Here is a 19,889-nt window from a genome sequence, read left to right on the forward strand (position 1 = left end):
AGCTATAATGTTTATAATATATTCAATGTTTGAGCACTAGTCCGCAGACACCCTTTAAAAGGGAATTCGTCAGTAGGATCAACTTTAAGCAGTCTATAACATGCAGGTCATAAAAAGTTGATTCAATTATTACTTTGATATCTACAATCCAATGTGTTACTCCAGAGAAATCCACGTTTTTGTAATATACAAATGAGTTGGACTGGACATTGATCTGCATGAGAATCTGCCTCTAAAGCTTAATTTAAATAGAAGGGGACGTTACCAGTTTGAACAGAGAAATAACTGACACTACTCTCATCACACACAGCTCTGCAGTGAGATCAGAACTAACACAGAACAGCAAAAGTGAACTTTGTCTCATTACAAACATTTGCAGAAGCACTTGTCCTCTCATAGGGCTGTCAGATCTGCTGCAAAGCTGTACTAGATTATAACTAATACAGTACAGCAGAGTTCAACCTTGTTTCATTACAAACACAAGAATCACATTTACAGTTGTCCTCTCACAGTGCTCTCAGCTCTGCTGTTCTGTCCTTCCACCACAATGGCTGCCTATGCGATGAAAGCAGAAGCACTGTGAGAGGACAACTGCAGTGCAAATGTTTTTGTAATAAGACAAACTTCACTTCTGCTGTACTGTTAGTTCTGCTGTACTGTGTTTGCCCTCTTAATCACACACAGCTCTGCAGTGATATCAGAGCAGACTGTCAGTCATTACATGTCTCCCACTGGTAATACCCCCATTTTATTTAAAATAATCTCTGGAGGCAGATTCTCATGCAGATCAGTGTCCAGTCTGTAGATCTTAACAGCTCATTTATATATTAAGAAAAGCATGGATTTCTCTGGAATAAGACATAGGAACACAGATATACAGGTGTAATTTTATTCAATTTTCTATGACCTGAATGCCCATATAAACTGCTTAGGAGGGTTGATCATATGGACAGATTACTTTTAATTCATACACATATTTGAATAAAAAAATGAAAAGCACAGTCATTCCGTATACAGACTTCTTGTGTTTCTGAATTTACATGTTTCTAATCTAATACTATAGCTGTGACAAGTAAATATAAAAATATTCTTTATAAAATACACAACACAAATGGAAAATGTGACAACTATACAATAAGATAGACCAGCAAGCTAAGGCAGGCAATGGGGAACAGTCTAGTATACAGTCCAGGATGGTTCATAAATCAAACCATTATGATAGTTTGGCAAATAAAGAAAAAGCTTACCATGCTTGTGTACAAAGGCTAAACCAGAAAGCACCTGAAACATAATGTTCCTTATTTCATTCTCAGTGAACATCTTATTCTCTCTGGCAGGGCACAGAAATAAGAAAGCAAAGAGAAGAGAACGGAAAAGAAAGGTAAAGAAAAGAGAATAATCTTCAAGGACACTTGATACCATTTCCAATTTGTGTCACCAGATAACAGACACATGGATATACATGGACTTGGCCGGATGTGATCAATGAGTAAGATATACACTCAGTGACCCCTCTATTACATACACTCTGCTAGTACTGACGGCTGGGAACACACAGAGGTTCTAGTCCACGTGTACACAGCACACTCATACTATGAATCTCCCACTCCACAGGTCTCTGTCATCTGAAAAATGTGAAGGATTACATTGAACCAAACCAATTACCTGCAGAGTACAGCAGAAAGTGAGAACAGCCTGTAGCCTTATTTTCCTGTCCATAGCTGACAGAAGAGGAACAGAGTATGGTCCTTTGATGCTGTAGGCTATCTACCCAACAATAGTAGGCAGTTTCTGGAATAATTCAAGGGTTTGTCCAATAATGAATATTTATCAGACATAGAGGTTTGATCTCACCACTATAACACGCACTATAACAGGGGTCACAATTCTCCCTCCCCCACCCCATCGGCAGTGCAGTGACAATGGTCATGTGCCCTGCCAAACCAATGCATGTGTTTGGATCTGACGGAAACAGCCAAGCGCTGTACTTGAGTTGTATTTTCATATGCCCCATAAATGATGAATGAAGTGGCACCAAGCATGCCCGAACAACGCCCTATTCAAACCCCTGCTCACTGTGGTCTCTCCACGATGACAGACAGGTGGTTCTGGCCCCCATTCCTAGAAACTATGGAGATTCCAGTGGTGAAACTCCAAATTATCTGACATTTATCATCTATCCTGTGAAAAGTGTATAATAATAATGTCCATTGTGGGATAATCCTTGACTACTTTATATAAGGTTATTCAAGTTATAAGTTTCCCTGTTTTTTTCTGAACATCTTTACCACATCTATGTGTTTTTAAAGTAGTACTCCAGTTTTTTTTTTTAATTTCATTTATCATGTCACTAGTCCACCAATATATATAATTCAGCTAGTATAACTTTATTTATTTCTTTTGCTCTATCTGAAAATTCATGGAATACTTCTCATCATTAAGGTAATGTGAGTTTTTTGGTGACCATCTTGGAATAACAAGCCTTTTTATGTTTTGTGAAGGGGGTCACTGCCTCAATCAACAGAAGTTTTTGCATGATGAAGCTGCATGGGCTGTGCCATTGAAGTTCACCACCAGGGGAAGAGTGGACAGAAACTCCAATCAGAGGTAATGATGATGTCTAGACAACTCCTTTCACACAGTAGTAATGTAGGAGATCAGAGTTCAGTATTTTGCCTGTATATTTATAATATATTTGCTGGCTTTGTCTCAGACAAAACCGAGATGGTATTGGCTCTAACTGAACCACCCAATAAAGTACCCATTTTGTGTATATGCTACCTTTATCAAAATGGTATCAGGGATCCTCTTGGAAAATGGAGGCATGCAAAAAGTATTGTTAAAACAAGAGAAGTGGGTATTTGGATTCCATATATTATGTATCCCAGCACTTAAAGAGATTTTCTTGGAGGACATAAAAGTAAATTAAATGAATGCCAACCAGACTGAATTATAACAAAATAACAAATTAGTTTTAATCACCAAATGCAGATCGCAGGCGGGAAAATTACATTAGTATGCCTATAGAACACTACCCACCACTGAGAGCACTCAAATAGCACTGGTTCTCAGTAAGATCAGCTCATTCTTTATATTCTCAGAAAACCCCTTTAAGTAGATTCTGGACTGTGTATGATCTAAATTACAAGTAATCATTAATTTTAGTATATAGCTGAATTGTGCTGTCCGAATAAGGGAACCTGCTATCTACAGAATCTTCTGGGAACGCACAGGCCTGAGAAGCCCACAAACAGTTGCCCCAATAGTGGGTGGCACCACCAATTAAGACATTAACCACCTGAAGGACTTGGTGATGCGAGACTGTGTACAAACCTACCGTGTTTATGGATAAAGGCTAGCCCTTGTAATATTTGATACATAATATTTCTGATGACTGATTCGGGAAACAACTTATTTCTGTGAAGAGACAAATTAAACAGTTCAAGCAATGCTTCAAATACGTCGTAAACTGGATCCAGATTTTACCCACAACTGACATGCAAGAAACTATATATTGTATCCATTTTTACATTTTTTTGTTATCTATTTGCTGCAGGAAATATTACTTTTCTGTAATAATAGTCCATTTTATTTGGAGTTGACTCACAACTTCACAAATCTGCTTATGAAGGGAACCCTTAGGGGTTTTACTGTATCTTCCGGAATTCAACATATCTGATTAAAGACAATGGCCCAAATTCATCAAAGTATCTTGGCTAAAATGTTGTGGAGTTTTCAAGTCACTTTCTCCCACCTTTGTTGAAGCAGGTGGAGCTGGGTAGGAGCGGGGTCATGGCTGCACCCACCCATTAAATTCTTCAAATGTGGCGCTTTTTAAGCCAGAAATGTGACTACTTGAGTCAAATTTCTGGCAGATTAATGAATTTGGCACTTCTTATTCCTGCACCCCTTGTTCAGATTGGTGCACGAAATGCACCTATACACAGCTTTATTTAGGAAAACACCATTTTTGCATTGTTTTTCTGGGAGTTACTTGCCAAGTAATTTTGTGGCAAAATAAAAAACTGTGGCCAGATGTTAGCTAGTAATCAATAGTGAGTTCTACAACACATTATGCATTTTTAGTATTTAGTGTTTTTACTCAAGAGTTTTTTTACAGCTATTTTTTCACAGATTTCTGTATGGGGAAAAAAAAGCCAACCCTGTCTCACCTTTAAAAAACAAAACAAAAAAAAAAAAACACACACTCACATCGGAAATATGTGTCTTAAAACAATGGCACCCAAAAATGAAGGATGCTCATTGTACTAAAAAAATGTGTTATGCTAAAATGTGTTAGCCTAAAAGAAAGAAAGTTTTTAGCTACTTTGTAAAAAATTCAAGAATGTATTCTGTAAAAAAAAAAAAGGTCCTTTGTAATTATTTTTTCAGACCTCTTCCCTAAAACTGTAAATCCACAATGCATTTTATTTCCATCCATTATTAGGACTACAATATAAAACTGAAAAGGTGGAAATTATATATCGCTCCAGTACGACGATGGCTCTTGCTTTTTTTGGACATTGTAATGCTATAAATCAGATCTGAATAAAAGGTTTACTTTCTTTTTACACCTGGGAATGGAAATTGGGCTCTATCCCTAGGTAGACATTCTAACTGTATAACCAAATTATGGCTCAAGTGGTCGCTCTTTATGGATTTGGTTTTCATTTTCAGTAATAAAGATGAAGAGCATTTACCAAGGCTGCCCAAATCCTGAACGTATTCAACCCTAAAAGTTGGATTTTGTCTCAGTGACCACTGGTCATTAACATAGAGTCTACCTGTTGTCACTTGGACATATCATAATCGAAAACCCAACCCTGAGCATTTGGAAGTCTGGATTATGCTTGTCTCTTGGTTTATTCAACTAATTTGTGTTGCAAAAATGAAGGTCGTGCCAAAAAAAATTACTAATATTATTTTGGCTACTGTTCTAAGTTCTAATTTTTACTTCTTGGAAGGAAATAACCCTTAAAGCGGTTATCCAAAAAGTGTAAAAAACAGCAGCAGATGGCTTCAGCAACGACTTATCTAACCAGGAACATCATGGCTTTCACAGCCGAGGTGTGATGCCAACAAAGGCGTAATTTCAAAAGGTGCAGGGGTTATGATCATACCTGGTCCTTGGATCCTAAGAAGCCCAAAAAGTCACTTTTGCCCAAATGAAAAGACCCATGCTATTAAAGACTTGCAATAATTGGGGGCCCCATTGGAGCTTGTGAATTGGGGCCCATGAGCTTCTGGATGCCAAAAGAACACCACGTGTTCACTAATTGACGGCAATGGTTACCTTCCAGTTGCTTGTAAGCAACGACCGGGACCACCACTGAAAATACTGTGCTGGCTCATAGAGAGCAATCAAAGAAATTAGAATAGTTTTATTTTGCTATTTTTAGAAAAATTGATGCAGTTTTTACATATTTTTTCAAGGGTTAGATAACCACTTTAAAATAGAACTCCAGCAGAAAGGCTTCTACAATGGCGCAGGTTATCCTCCAGCAGATGTTTTCTCGCATATATATTGCACTAGATCTCCCAAAAAAATGCTCATGGGTTCCACGGGATATAGACCATTTCTACTAAATTTAGGAATACCCACCAAGATGTTAGAAAGTAGTGGTAGGATGTGAGATCTTACCTGTCTTTCATTAGTTGATAAAGGTTTTCTTTCATATATTCAAACACAAAATACAGCTGGTCATTCTCTCTGATCACCTCCTTTAGCTTGATCACATTAGCATGATTAAGTTTCTTCAAAGACTGGAGAAAATAAAATATAAAGATGCTGTAGTGTAAAAACTTGGCAATTTGCAGTAAAAATGCATGTTTTTTCTGTAGTTAAAGGGGTTATCCGGGACCATTTAATTTTTTTTCTTATGGGTCTTATTACCTGTCTATTGTGCATCCACTAGGGAGTGTTTTAGAAATAAACTATTTTTTCTGTGTGTGTTTTAATTTTGATTACTGGGTTAGTATTGGGGTGTCTGATAGACGCCTCTCCATTAGTAACCCATGGGCTTGATGCCAGTGGACATTACAAAGCTGATATCAACCCCATAAACAATTACCCTGATTGCCTTCGCACCAGGGCAATCAGGAAGAGTCGAGGCAAAGCGCCAGAATTGGCACATCTAATGGATGCGCCAATTCTGTGGCGGCTGTGGGCTTGTATTTTTAGTCTGGGAAGGGCCAGATAGCCATGGTCCTTCACAGCCTGTTAATATCAGCTCACAGCTATCTGCTTTGCCTTTGCTGGTTATCAAAAATGAGAGGGGGGAACCTCACGTCATTTTTTTTAGGGTCCCCCATTTTTAGAACCAGAAAAAAGGCAAAGCAGACAGCTGGGGGCTGATATTTATAGGCTGGGAACGTCCATAGTTATCTGGCCCTTCCCAGCCTGATAATATAAGCCCGCAGCTGTCTGCTTTCCCTTAACTGGTTATTAAAAATAGGGGGGACCCCATTCCATATTTTTTTAACTTATTTATTTATTAGGTTTAATAAGGCTAAACACCCTTTAGTGCCACATGAAAGGCACTACAGGGTGCTACTTTATGATATGTAAGGGGCTTGTGAAATTATATGCCTGCAGGACATCTATCTATCTATTCTATTTATCTATCTATTCTATCTATCGATAAGATTGCTTTATTAGTTTGTAAACTAGCTTTAAATTACATGCAGAATTACAGTATGTAAAAGATTATGTTAAATCCAGATTGCAAACACATGTCATACGGATGTGATACGGATGCTAGTTGAGAAAAATCGCATTGTACTCGCATGACACTCGTTCTACTTTTCTGGATGAACATCGGACCGATTTTTTTATACGCTAGTGCAACTCCAGCCTAAAAATGACAGTTTGACACGAAATTGCATGATGTTGGCTGGTGTGCATGATGTTGGCTGGTGTATAAAGTGCCGACTTTATTATACAATGTATCAGGTGTCTACTTTCAGAAATTATAAAGGGAGTGGGAGTTTAATATGAATTTTTAAGTTTAGCATTTAAGATTTATTTGTACATGTGGAAAGTGTGAAAATTGTCCTGGGTATCTGTGGCGCAAAAGGCACTGACTAACCCCCAACCTACAATTTCTACAATGTTAGTTCAGCTTTTAGTAATATTACCTTTACTTCTCTTAAATTCATGCACTCATCCCAAGAATAGAATTTTCTTTTCATCCTGTAGAAAGGCAACAACAGGGAGACAATTTACTTTACATTTTATTATAAAGTAGTACTGTAAATACAAACTAATGTCCCTACTATGGGCACACAAGTAGGTCGTGATCATAAGTTAGCATGGGTTTAAGGAATTCCAAATAACAATATTTTTTGTATTGGTTTGTTACAATTCTTAAAATGTGTCCATTTATTAATTACATAGTTGGAAAAAAAGATACTGGTCCATCTAGTTCAGGCTTCCTTTATCAACTATTCATTGTCACATGATTAATTAGAACTCAAAATGAAATGCATTGCAAATAAAGCATCTAGTCCTTTTACATAGGCTGATATAATATCGCCATTTCTACATCTTGTAGTAGAGCATTACACAGTGTGTACTCTAACTGTAAAGAATCCATTACACAGTGTGTACTCTAACTGTAAAGAATCCTTATTTAGCTGCTAGAATCACATTGTCTCCACATATCACCACATTTACTAGGATCAGTTGAAGAAGTTGATTTATTTCAATTGGATGCTAAATTTTTGATTATATCTATCTATCTAAATAAAAAGGATTCATCAATTTATGGTATTTTTGACAGCAATACACTTTTTTTTTTTAATTTATGGCGTTTTTGATGGCAAGAATAGACTGAAGCCAGACAGATCAGTCGAAATAGGAATACACAAAGTAAATTTAATTCTGCACTGGGAAAAAAAATATTCACTATGCATTGACATGTTCTTTTGCTCCAGACTTTCCCTTGAGAGCATTTCTCCGTATAGCGTCTCAATTAGAGATGAGAGAATAAATTTGAGTGGAATTGAATTCTACTTGAATTTTCCAAAAACCAGTGTCATAGAAAATATTAAAATCTCTGCAGCCGACATTGAGGGGAGCATTCGCCCCCCCCCTCCTCTCTCTTTTGCAGTAGGACAAGAGCTTGCAATCTGAGTTTCCTTGAAATAGCCCGTGCAATTGACCTATGGAAGTGGTAGATTACCTATAGTCAGGGGGTGAGGAAGCTAATTAAGATACGAATAGTTAACCATTCAAGTCCTTTTGAAGCCCAAGTGCCAACAAGGATGTCTTTTGTGTGAAGACTGAGATGTATAGAATAGGCAGAAAGTTTTGAAAGGAATGAAACTAATATCTGACACGTGTTAGAGATAGATATTGTTCATCCAGGATACACATTCCTTTCATCAGAACATCTTGGCAGACGCCGAGGCAGCGGTGGAAAATTATGGATATTGGAGTTTGTATGAATCCAATAGTGATGGGACATACAGTGAAGGAAATAAGTATTTGATCCCTTGCTGTCTTTGTAAGTTTGCCCATGGACAAAGACATGAACAGTCTATAATTTTAAGGAGGGGTTAATTTTAACATGGAGAGATAGAATATCCCCCCCAAAAAAATCAAGAAAAATCACATAGTATAAATTAGATAAATTAATTTGCATTTTGCAGTGAGAAATAAGTATTTGATCCCCTACAAACCATTATGAGTTTTGGCTCCTACAGACCAGTTAAACGCTCCTAATCAACTCGTTACCTGCATTAAAGACAGCTGTCTTACATAGTCACCTGTATAAAAGACTTCTGTCCACAGACTCAATTAATCAGTCAAACTCTAACCTCTACAACATGGGCAAGACCAAACAGCTTTCTAAGGATGTCAGGGACAAGATGATAGAGCTGGAATGGGCTTCAAAACCATAAGTAAAACGCTGGGTGAGAAGGAGACAACTGTTGGTGCAATAGTAAGAAAATGGAAGAAATACAAAATGACTGTCAATCGACATCGATCTGGGGCACCATGCAAAATCTTACCTCGTGGGGTATACTTGATCATGAGAAAGGTGAGATATCTGCCTAAAACTACACGGGGGGAACTTGTTAATGATCTCAAGGCAGCTGGGACCACAGTCACCAAGAAAACCATTGGTAACACATTACGCCTTAAAGGCTTAAAATCCTGCAGTGCCCGCAAGGTCCTCCTGCTTAAGAAGGCACATGTGAAGGCCCATCTGAAGTTTGGCAATGAACACCTGGATGATTCTGTGAGTTATTGGGAGAAGGTGCTGTGGTCAGATGAGACAAAAATTGAGCTCTTTGGTATTAACTCAACTCGCCATGTTTGGAGGAAGTAGAAGCATGAGTACAACCTTAAGAACATCGTCCCAACCGTAAAGCATTGTGGGGGAAACATTATACTTGGAGGTGCTTTTCTGCAAAGGGGACATGACGACTGAACCGTCCTGAAGGGAAGATGGATGGGTTCTTGTATCTCGAGATTTTGGCCAACAACCTCCTTCCCTCAGTAACAGCATTGAAGATGGGTCATGGATGGGTCTTCCAGCAAGACAATAACCCAAAACATACAGCCAAGGCAACAAAGGAGTGGCTCAAGAAGAAGCACAGTAAGGTCATGGAGTGGCCTAGCCAGTCTCCACACCTTAATCCCATAGAAAACTTATGGAGGGAGTTGAAGCTCCGAGTTGCCAAGCGACAGTCTCAAAATCTGAATGATTTAGAGATTATCTGCAAAGAGGAGTGGACCAAAATTCCTCTTGACCTGTGCGCAACCCTCATCATCAACTACAAAAAAAGTCTGACTGCTGTGCTTGCCAACAAGGGTTTTGCCACTAAGTATTAAGTGTTGTTTGCCAGAGGGATCAAATACTTATTTCTCACTGCAAAATGCAAATAAATGTATCTAATTTATACAATGTGATTTTCTTGATTTTTTTGGGGGGGGATATTCTATCTCTCAATGTTAAAATTAACGTAGCCTTAAAATTATAGACTGTTCATGTCTTTGTCAGTGGGGAAACTTACAAAAACAGCAAGGGATAAAATACTTATTTCCTTCACTGTAAATTTTCAGCTTCAGGGCTAATTGGGGAAGAAGATGCATTTTTTTTACTAACTGTAAACCCTGCCTATAAGCCCCAAATCAATAGTGAAAAATAACAGACAACAGCCATGTCATGTTTGGTCTCTGGGTAAAATTCTGATAAAAAATATGGCAGCGATCTCAAACTTCTGCGATAATCAGGAGCGAAGTTATCGCATAAGTTGGGGATTTCATAAAATGCAGAAGGGCTGAGGACAACCCACAACCCAGACCACGCGAGGTCATGATGGGGGGGGCGGTAGCGTGTGGGTGTACCTCAGGTGCTGAGAAAAGGTCAAGCCGAATTATGATCTTTGTTCCTGTAGAGAGATACATATTGTGTATGCATAAATCCCGTTCACTGAATGTCCCCAATCAAAGTAATATCCTTTTGCCAAGTTGACTCGTCTCTGTGAGCGCCTTAGTAAGTTTTCTTTGTTTTATCCATTTTATTTTATGTAACTGTATGTGCTATATTGTTTTTTCCCCTTTGTAAAATGTTTTGTATATTTTTTTTTTATAAACACTGCCTATTGTTTTGGATTAAATATAAAATGTAGTAGTTCTGTTTCTTTTGTTCTGTAAACTGCGCCTCATCAGGCATCCAGTCAACCTGTAATAACGACTGGTGGTGGCAGCTAATATTTCTTGGGTTATCGTGGAGTTAGCAGTGACCATACGGGGGTATATAGCTATTCCATGCGTTGGAATCGGAGGTGTCTATACCATACGCTCACTGTTAGTTTCCCACTAGCCGGCCTATTAGAGGAAACAGCCTGCTGCCTTCTCCGTTAATCGTCGGTCGATCAAGTACTTGTCCGAACGATAGGGGGCAGCAGAGCATTGTTCGCTCCAAAGATAACAGCAGGTGAGGTTGAGATATGACCCCTCTGGCTGCAATCTTTGACAAATTGGTGGCAGTGTTGAGATTCTGCGTGATCTCTCCGGTGTCATTCTTGACAACCAGCATTTGCCAAAATGTGGAGTTTTTTTTAAATACACTTCTGCACAATATCATCAAGACGTCACTGTGTGCGCCATGACCACGCACACGTATGCGCAGAATCCTCCAAAGCTGGAAGACCCGACCCAGGGTGAGAGGCCTAGGGATTTCAGTACAAGTGGCGGCAATCTGAAGATGCAGCAATGACTGATCTGGTGACAGTGAGGAGCACAGGGGTTGGAGAGGTTAGTATAAGGATTTATTTCATTTTTTAAATCTTACGTTTATCATGCTCTGAGGTCTGGAGAGACCCTATAACAAAATAAGGGACATTAAATGTGCGGAATAACTTCTTCACAAAACAAATTTCCAGGGAAAGTCAGCAAGAACAGGCGACTTCAAATTTTGCCTGATCCGCTCATCTCTGCAGAGAAAATACCATAGAGTCCGCAGCCCATTCATTTTCATGACTACAGGAGCTTGGACCACGACAAAACAAGCAAGCGACAGCCTATACTATCGACAGGCATCAATTACTACAGCTAGAATATACATTTATTCATTTTTGCTGATGAGAGAAATGATACATTGATTTGTTCACTTACCTTTTAATAGCCACAAGTTCCCCAGACTCATTGCTTTTCCCCATCAGCACACTCCCATATGTGCCATCTCCAAGCTGCTTGAATGTTGTATACCGGTTCATCTTCGCAATCTGCTGTTCGAAAAGCTGAAAGAATTGTCTACAAAAAGTAGCAGCTGCGAGGAAGTGATAATATATGTTGAATTGTATGGATGTTCATGTGAATGGCCATTTAAATGTTAAACTGGAGAATATGGGCAGCCCCCCGATGTTGCCATTCCACTAAAGGGAACCTACAAGGAAACAGAAAAACAAACACCCAGTAAGCAAATAATGGATCAGATCTTCTTGTAAAACATTAGATTCTTTAAACAGAAACATTTTTGGTCATGTACGATTTTTCATCACTTTGTTATGTGAGATTAATCAAATATTCTGACATTATTTAACCTGCACAGTGATAAAAGTAATTTAATTCTATAGTACAAGTCTTTAACAATGTGACAATACAGTTTTGCATTTTTTTTTTCCATAATAAAACATGTTTTATTGTAAAATAATGCTACTTTTCTTTTTCATTATGTGGATTCTTAAAGGGGTTTTCCAGTTTCAGAAAATGCCGGTTAAAAAAAGTCTTCTTTGCTCCCCCTCCCCAGGAGTCTCCTCTGTTGCTCTCAGTGTATTATAGTCTGCAGCGCTAAAGTGATGTCAACAGCCAATCAGTGAGCTCAGAGACTCGTACCATCAGCTTGAGCAATGAGGGACATCAGCTCTGCAGAGAATAACAGACACTGCGAGCAGGGGTACAGGCTCAGCCCTAGACCCCGGGAGGGTGAGTAAAGGTCAGGGGTTTTTTTGTTTGTTTTTTACAATAAAACACGGTTTTATATGGAAAAAAATAGTATTACCAAAGTTAACTACTTGTACTATACACTTATTTAATTTTTATACTATTTACAAAATGTTTTAATCCGGCCAGGAGACTTGGGTATGTGATCCCTGGATCGCTTTCATTACACACTGGCTTTTATCCTAAGTCATATTGCAAGGCTCGTTAAAGTATCAACATTGACTTTCAGGATCGCTGCTTCCTATAGGTGGCGCTAGAGTTCTAGTCCTGAAGAGAAAACTTTCATATTTAATTTCCCAGAGGAGCATGCATGGCGTAGAAGTCTACTCACTCTGACATGCCAGGCTAGGCTTGTCACTCTCCACAAGGATAAACCTTACCCCTTAGACCCCATTATATACTGCTATACTTATGTAGTGAAATGTTGTATGCGTGTCTGTTTGTAGTCTATTTTCAGACAGACTATTAGGCCTTTAGGCTATTATTAGGCGTCTAGATGCCCTATCAAGCCATAGACACCCTGGGACCGCGTTGCAGGAGTGCCGATGAGCTGACATGGCACTTGTTTCATTTTTATCTTTCAGTGTAAACAAGCTACCGATTACCCTATGAACGCTTTTTCATCGAGCGAAATGATCTTTTGTGCAGCTTAACCGCTTTCAGACCGCCCACTGTACATAAACGTCGGCGCTGCCTGGAATCTGTGCAGCGCCGACGTTTATGAATGGTGGGTGGTCCCGCAGCCCTCAGGACCCCCAGGGTCCTGCAAGCGCTCCGGGTGCGGTGCAGAGCGACAGCTCTGACAGGGGACATCATCGGCACCTGATTGGATCAGGTCCCAATGATGTTAACCCTTTGCTATCTTCTATATGCCGCGATCTCCAACGGCCCCCTGATGTCTTACAGGACCTGCCGCTGTCATGGCAGCCGGAGGTCACATGACCGCCTCCGGATCTGCCATATATGGTGTCCTGCTAGGCTCAGCCTGAAGCTGAAGTCTAGCAGGAGACAGACAGTGTGAAACTGTCAGCAGAGCTCTCATGCAATGCAATACATCTATTGCATTGCATGAGAACAGTGATTAGAAAAATAAAAATTAATGTCCCATACAGGACTAAGTAAAAATGAAAAAAAAAAGTCTGAAAAATGTGTTCAAAATGTTAAAAAAAAAAAAAAAAAAAAAAAAAAATAATCACAAAATAAAAATAAATAAATAAAATATTAAACCAATAAATCCGTATATTTATGCAAAAACAAAAAAAGTACACATATTTGGTATCGCCGCGTCTGAAACAACAAGATCTATAAAACTGGCACACTAATTAACTCCTTCTGTGCACACCGTAAAAAAATAAATAAAAAAAGGAGCAAAAAAACTATGCTTTTTCATCATATCGCCAAACAAAAAGTGGAAAAAAATGCGATCAAAAAGTAAAATGGAAAGAAAAATGGTACCGCTGAAAAGGTCATCTTGTTCTGCAAAAAAAGACGCCATACAGCTCCATCAGCCGAAAAATAAAAAAGTTATAGCTCTCAGAATAAAGCAATGCAAAAAAAATATTTTTTCTATAAAATTGTTTTATTGTGTAAAAGCACCAAAACATAAAAAAAAATACAGTAAGAGTAGTATCACTGTAAACGTACTGACCCGAAGAATAATGCTGCCTTATCACTTTTACCACACGCAGAACGGGATAAAAAAAAACTCAAAAAACAATTCCTGAATTGTTGGTTTTTGTTAATTTTACCTCCCAAAAAAACAGAATAGAAAGCGATCAAAATATGTCACGTACCCAAAAATGGTACCAATAAAAATGTCAACTCGTCCCGCAAAAAACAAGCCGTCACATGACTCTGTCGGCTGAAATATGGAAAAATTATAGCTCTCAAAATATGGCGATGCAAAAACTAGATTTTGCAAAAAAAGCGTCTTTTAGTGTGTGACAGCTGTCAGTCATAAAAACCCGATATAAATCTGCTATCTCTGTAATCGCACCGACCCGAAGAATAAAGTAATCTCATCACTTATACCGCACGAGGAACAGCGTAAAAAATAAATAAAACCAAATCTTCACCTGCTACTGATTTGTTTATTATGTCTCCCAAAGATCGCAGTAAGGCTCTGCTCACATTTATCCTGCGCTCTGCGCTGAGCACTTACACCAGAGTTTCCGTGTAAATCTCTGAAATACGTGATTCAGACGTAACCCACGGCAGAGGATTCCCTGTAATGAGGCAGATATAGGCCTCTGTGGATGCCGTCTGGCCTGTGATCCCACGGTGTCATTTGTTTTAGGCGTGCATAAAAGTGCGGTTGGCCACAGTTTTGTGCACTTCTGAAAAAAAGGACACCGCTAAACAGAGGCCAGACGGAGTCCAGAGTAACTCTGCTGCCTCATTATAGTGAATGGATCCCGCAGGGGTTTCATCTGAATTACATCACTTGGAAATTTAGATGGAAACCCCGATGTAAGTGCTCAGCCTAGAGCGCCGGATAAATGTTACATAAAATGTTCCCAATAAAAGCTTCAACTCAGTCCTCAAAAAAAGCTAGTCCCCACTCAGGTCCGTCATCTGTTAAAAATATAAGGGACTTCCAAGTTACTGGTAGCAGAAAGGCTCTGGAAAAGCGAAATGGCCCTTGCCCCCAAAAGAAATTCAGAAAATTTGTGCTCCCAAATCCAAATGCCTATTCTACAATAATTTGTTCTCCAATTGTCAAATAGCGCTCGGTCCCTCCCAGATCTCGCCGTATGGCTAAGCAGTACGATACAGCCACATATGGGGTATTGCCACTTTTAGAAGAAATTGTGTGACACATTTCGGCACCATTTTTACCCATTGCCCTGTGTGAAAATGTAAAATCTGAGGGTAAAACATTTTTTTATGGTAAAAATATAATTATGCTTTTTTCACTGCCCAATGGTATAAATTTAAAAATTAAAAAATATTCACTACTTCCCTAGATGAATTCATTGAGAGGTGTAGTTTACAAAATGGGGTCACTTGTGGGGGTTTCTGCTGTTTCGGCATGTCAGCGACTCTTCAAATGTGACATGGTGTCTGCAACCTATCCCAGCCAACATAGCGCTCCTTTCTCTTCTGAACCCTGCCGTACACCAAAGCAGTAGTTTTCCCCCACATATGGGGTATCGGCGTATTCAGGAGAAATTGTACAACAAATTTCATGGTGCAATTTCTCCTGTTATCCTTATGATAATGCAAAATTAGGGGATGAAAAACATTTTTTGTGGGAAAAATGTGAAAATTTTATTTTTACGGCTCAATATTATAAGCTTCTGTGAAGCACCTGGGGGTGCAAGGTGCTCACCACACATCTAGATAAGTTCCCTAAGGGGTCTAGTTTCCAAAATGGTGTCATTTGTGGGGGGTTTCCACTGTTTAGGCACATCAGGGGCTCCCAAAATGCAACATGGCGTCCGCTAATTATTCAAGCAAATTTTACATTCAAAAAGTCAAATGGCGCTCCTTCCCTTCTCTGAACCCTGCAGTGCGCCCAAACAGTGGTTTTCCCTCACATATGGGGTATCAATGCGCTCATGAGAAATTGCACTACAAATTATGTAGTCAATTTTTTCCTGTTACCCTTGTGAAAATAAAAAAAATTGGGTCTAAAGTAACATTTTTGTGAAAAAAAGTTAAATGTTCATTGTTTTCTTCCACATTCCAAAAATTCTCGTGAAACACCTGAAGGGTTACTAAACTTATTGAATGTGGTTTTGAGCACCTTGAGGGGTGCAGTTTTTATAATGGTGTCACTTTTGGGTATTTTCTGTCATAAAGGCCCCTCAAAGTCACTTCAAATAAGATGTGGTCCCTAAAAAAAAATGATTTTGTTGGAAAAATGAGAAATCGCTGGTCAACTTTTAACCCTTATAGCTTCCTAACAAAAAAAAAATTTTGGTTCCAAAATTGTGCTGATGTAAAGTAGACATGTGGGAAATGTTATTTGTTAACTATTTTGTGTGACATATCTCTCTGATTTAAGGTCATGAAAATTCAAAGTTTGAAAATTGCAAAATTTTCAAAATTTTCGCCAAATTTCCGATTTTTTCACAAATAAACGCAAGTGATATCGAATAAATTTTACCATAATCATGAAGTACAATATGTCACGAAAAAAAAACAATCTCAGAATCAGGGGAATCAGTTGAAGCGTTCACAGTAATTACTTCATAAAGTGACAGTGGTCAGAACTGAAAAAATTGGCCTGGTCACGAAGGCAAAAATAGATCATCATTCTCCGTGGTGCATAGTCCTGTGTAAAATGGACTCACACCACTGAGAACAATGGCAGCACTAAGCAATCTATTACAGATCGCTCAGTGCACATCATTTACTTTGGTCTGGCTGTGTAAAGAAGATATTAATGAAGAAAAATAAACAGTGATAAAAAGTAGTATATACCAAAAAGTATTAAAAACTACAGCTTGTTTTTTGCAAGACAAGTCCACACACAGCTCCATCTGCAGAAAAATAAAAGTTTATGGGTGTCAGTTTAAAAACAAAAAAAAACAAAAAACAAAAAGCAGTATAGAAATCTGGCATTCCCATGGTCGTATCGACCCGCAGAATAAAAATAACGTCAATTATGCCAAAAGTAGACTGGTGTTTACAAAAGAATCAAAATATAGAATTACTTATTTTTGTAATTTTTGCTTCCTAAGAAGTTTATAAAAATGGATCACAAAGTTGCAACTACCACAAAATGGTACGAATGAAAACTACAGGTCGTCACGCAAAAAAAAAAAAAAAAGCAAGCGCTCGTACAGCTCCACTGACAGAAAATTGTGAAACTTATGGCACTCAGAATATGGCAACCCTAAAACAAATGATTTTTTTTTAAAGAGTGTAATTGTACAAAAGTAATAAAACCTAAATAAAATTATATAAATTTTGGTATCACCATATTTACGGTATACTGACACACAGAATAAAGTTAACACAAGGCGAACAGGGTAAAATTTAAAAGGCAAAAAAAGTGGCAGAACTGTTGTTTGTATTCCTTCCCATAAAGGGTTCATAAAGGATTATTAAAAGGGTTCTGAACCCCAAAATTATGCAATTCAGAAATACAGATCATCCCAAAATAAAAACAAGCCCTCTTATGACTACAGCGCCAAAAAAAATAAAGAAGGTATGGCTCCTGGAAGGAGACAATAGAAAAGTGATGAAAAGAAATGGCCAAAATTGGCTGTGATTTGAAGGGGTTATATTATAGGAAGATGTGATTACTTACTAAAATAGACATGTCAGGAGAGCAGGTCCTCTTTATAGTATTAAATACTCTTTAGCGTTACGCGGAGACCCTCTTCCTACATTTCTATCTCCCTGGAATTACACAGCACCAGCTGTTGGGTCGTGTGTTGTTTAGCTCAGAGCACAGATTAGAGGAATGATCTCAATCACATTAAGGTCTCACGCACATTACCTTATTACAGTTTCATAGAATCATAGAATCATAGAATGGTAGAGTTGGAAGGGACCTCCTGGGTCATCTGGTCCAACCCCCTGCTCAAAGCAGGATTCACTAGATCATCTCAGACAGATGTCTGTCCAGCCTCTGTTTGAAGACGTCCATTGAAGGGGAACTCACCACCTCTCGTGGCAGCCTGTTCCACTCATTAATCACCCTGTCAAAAAGTTTTTTCTAATATCTAATCTGTGTCTCCTCCCATTTAGTTTCATCCCATTGCTTCTAGTCTTTCCTTGTGCAAATGAGAATAAAGATGATCCTTCTACAATGTGACAGCCCTTGACATATTTGTAGACAGCTATTAAGTCTCCTCTCAGTCTTCTTTTTTGCAAGCTAAACATTCCCAAATCCTGCAACCGTTCCTCATAAGACATGGTTTGCAGACCAGTCACCATTCTGGTCGCTCTTCTCTGAACTTGCTCCAGTTTGTCTAGGTCTTTTTTAAAATGTGGTGCCCAAAACTGTACACAGTATTCCAGATGAGGTCTGACCAAAGAGGAGTAAAGACCGATAATGACTTCACGTGATCTAGACTGTATGCTTCTGTTAATACATCCCAGAATTGTATTTGCCATTTTTGCTGCTGCATCACACTGTTGACTCATGTTCAGTCTATGATCTATTAGTATACCTAAGTCTTTTTCACATGTACTGTTGCTTAGCTCTATTCCTCCCATTCTGTATATGCTTTTTTCATTTTTATTGCCCAGATGTAGTACTTTGCATTTTTCCCTGTTAAAAACCATTCTGTTGGTTGCTGCCCACTGCTCCAGTTTATTTAGGTCTTTTTGAATCCTCTCTCTCTCTTCTCTAGTATTAGCTATCCCTCCTAGCTTTGTGTCATCAGCAAATTTAATCAGTTTACCCTCAATTCCTTCATCTAAATCATTGATAAAGATGTTGAACAATACAGGTCCCAGGACGGAGCCCTGTGGTACCCCACTTGAGACATTCATCCAGCTGGATGTGAAGCCATTTACAACCACCCTTTGAGTCCGATCACTAAGCCAGTTATGAATCCACCTAACAGTTGCCTGGTCCACTGCATACTTGGTCATTTTTTCAATAAGGATGGTGTGAGATACTTTGTCAAATGCTTTGCTGAAGTCAAGATATACTATATCTACAGCATTTCCCTGATCCACCCAGTCAGTGATTCTGTCATAGAAGGAAATTAAGTTAGTCTGACATGACTTGTTAGTTACAAACCCATGCTGACTCTGGTTAATCACTTCATTCTTATCCAGGTACTTACATACATGTTGTTTAATAATTTGTTCAAAGATCTTTCCTGGTATAGAAGTCAGACTCACCGGCCTATAGTTCCCTGGGTCCACCTTCTTCCCCTTTTTGAAGATAGGAACAACACTTGCTCTTCTCCAGTCTTCTGGGACTTCTCCTGTTCTCCAAGAATTTTCAAAGATTATGGAGAGTGGTTCTAAAATTTCTTCTACGATCTCCTTCAGTACTCTGGGGTGTAATTCATCTGGACCTGGAGACTTGAACTCATTTATGTTAGCTAAATATTCCCTCACAATCTTTCTGTTTACAGATAACTTGGATTCCTCTATTCCTTTAAAAGGACAGTGAAGATCAGTTGATGTTACATTTTCTTTCTGAGAGAAAACAGATGCAAAATAGGAGTTAAAAAGTTCGGCCTTCTCAACATCCTCTCTTACCATTTCTCCATTTTCATCCTGTAAAAATCCTATAGCATCTTTGACTTTTCTTTTACTTTTGACATACCCCCAAAATCCTTTTTTATTGCTTTTGACATCTCTTGCAAGCCTTAATTCATTGTCAGCTTTAGCTAACCTGATACGTGCCCTGCAGGATCTGCAGACTGCATTATAATCTTCTTTAGATATGCCTCCCTCTTTCCATTTAATAAACATTTCTTTCTTTCTTTTTAGCATGTGTTTAAGTTCTGTGTTC

The 19,889-nt window shown here is 38.6% G+C and overlaps 1 protein-coding gene across 3 annotated transcripts in view; it reads right to left on the reverse strand.

Moving 5' to 3' along the window:
• Positions 1-19,889, reverse strand: part of MAK (male germ cell associated kinase) — a 93,701-nt gene that overhangs the window by 33,258 nt on the left and 40,554 nt on the right. For 2 of the 3 annotated variants that reach the window (XM_073678766.1, XM_073678763.1), the window contains exons 2-5: positions 11,630-11,900; positions 7,138-7,192; positions 5,642-5,763; positions 1,248-1,330 (exon numbers count right to left, since the gene is read on the reverse strand). In XM_073678766.1, the coding sequence (XP_073534867.1) occupies positions 1,248-1,330; positions 5,642-5,763; positions 7,138-7,192; positions 11,630-11,730 (361 nt within the window). In that variant the 5' untranslated portion in view covers positions 11,731-11,900. Of the gene's footprint in view, positions 1-1,247; positions 1,331-3,337; positions 3,418-5,641; positions 5,764-7,137; positions 7,193-11,629; positions 11,901-19,889 lie in introns of all 3 variants that reach the window. The other variant, XM_073678764.1, reaches the window with a different exon arrangement.

Source organism: Phyllobates terribilis, unplaced genomic scaffold (assembly GCF_046119375.1).
Source record: "Phyllobates terribilis strain yellow unplaced genomic scaffold, ASM4611937v1 Scaffold_4__5_contigs__length_816908805, whole genome shotgun sequence".
Classification (NCBI taxonomy): Eukaryota; Metazoa; Chordata; class Amphibia; order Anura; family Dendrobatidae; genus Phyllobates; species Phyllobates terribilis.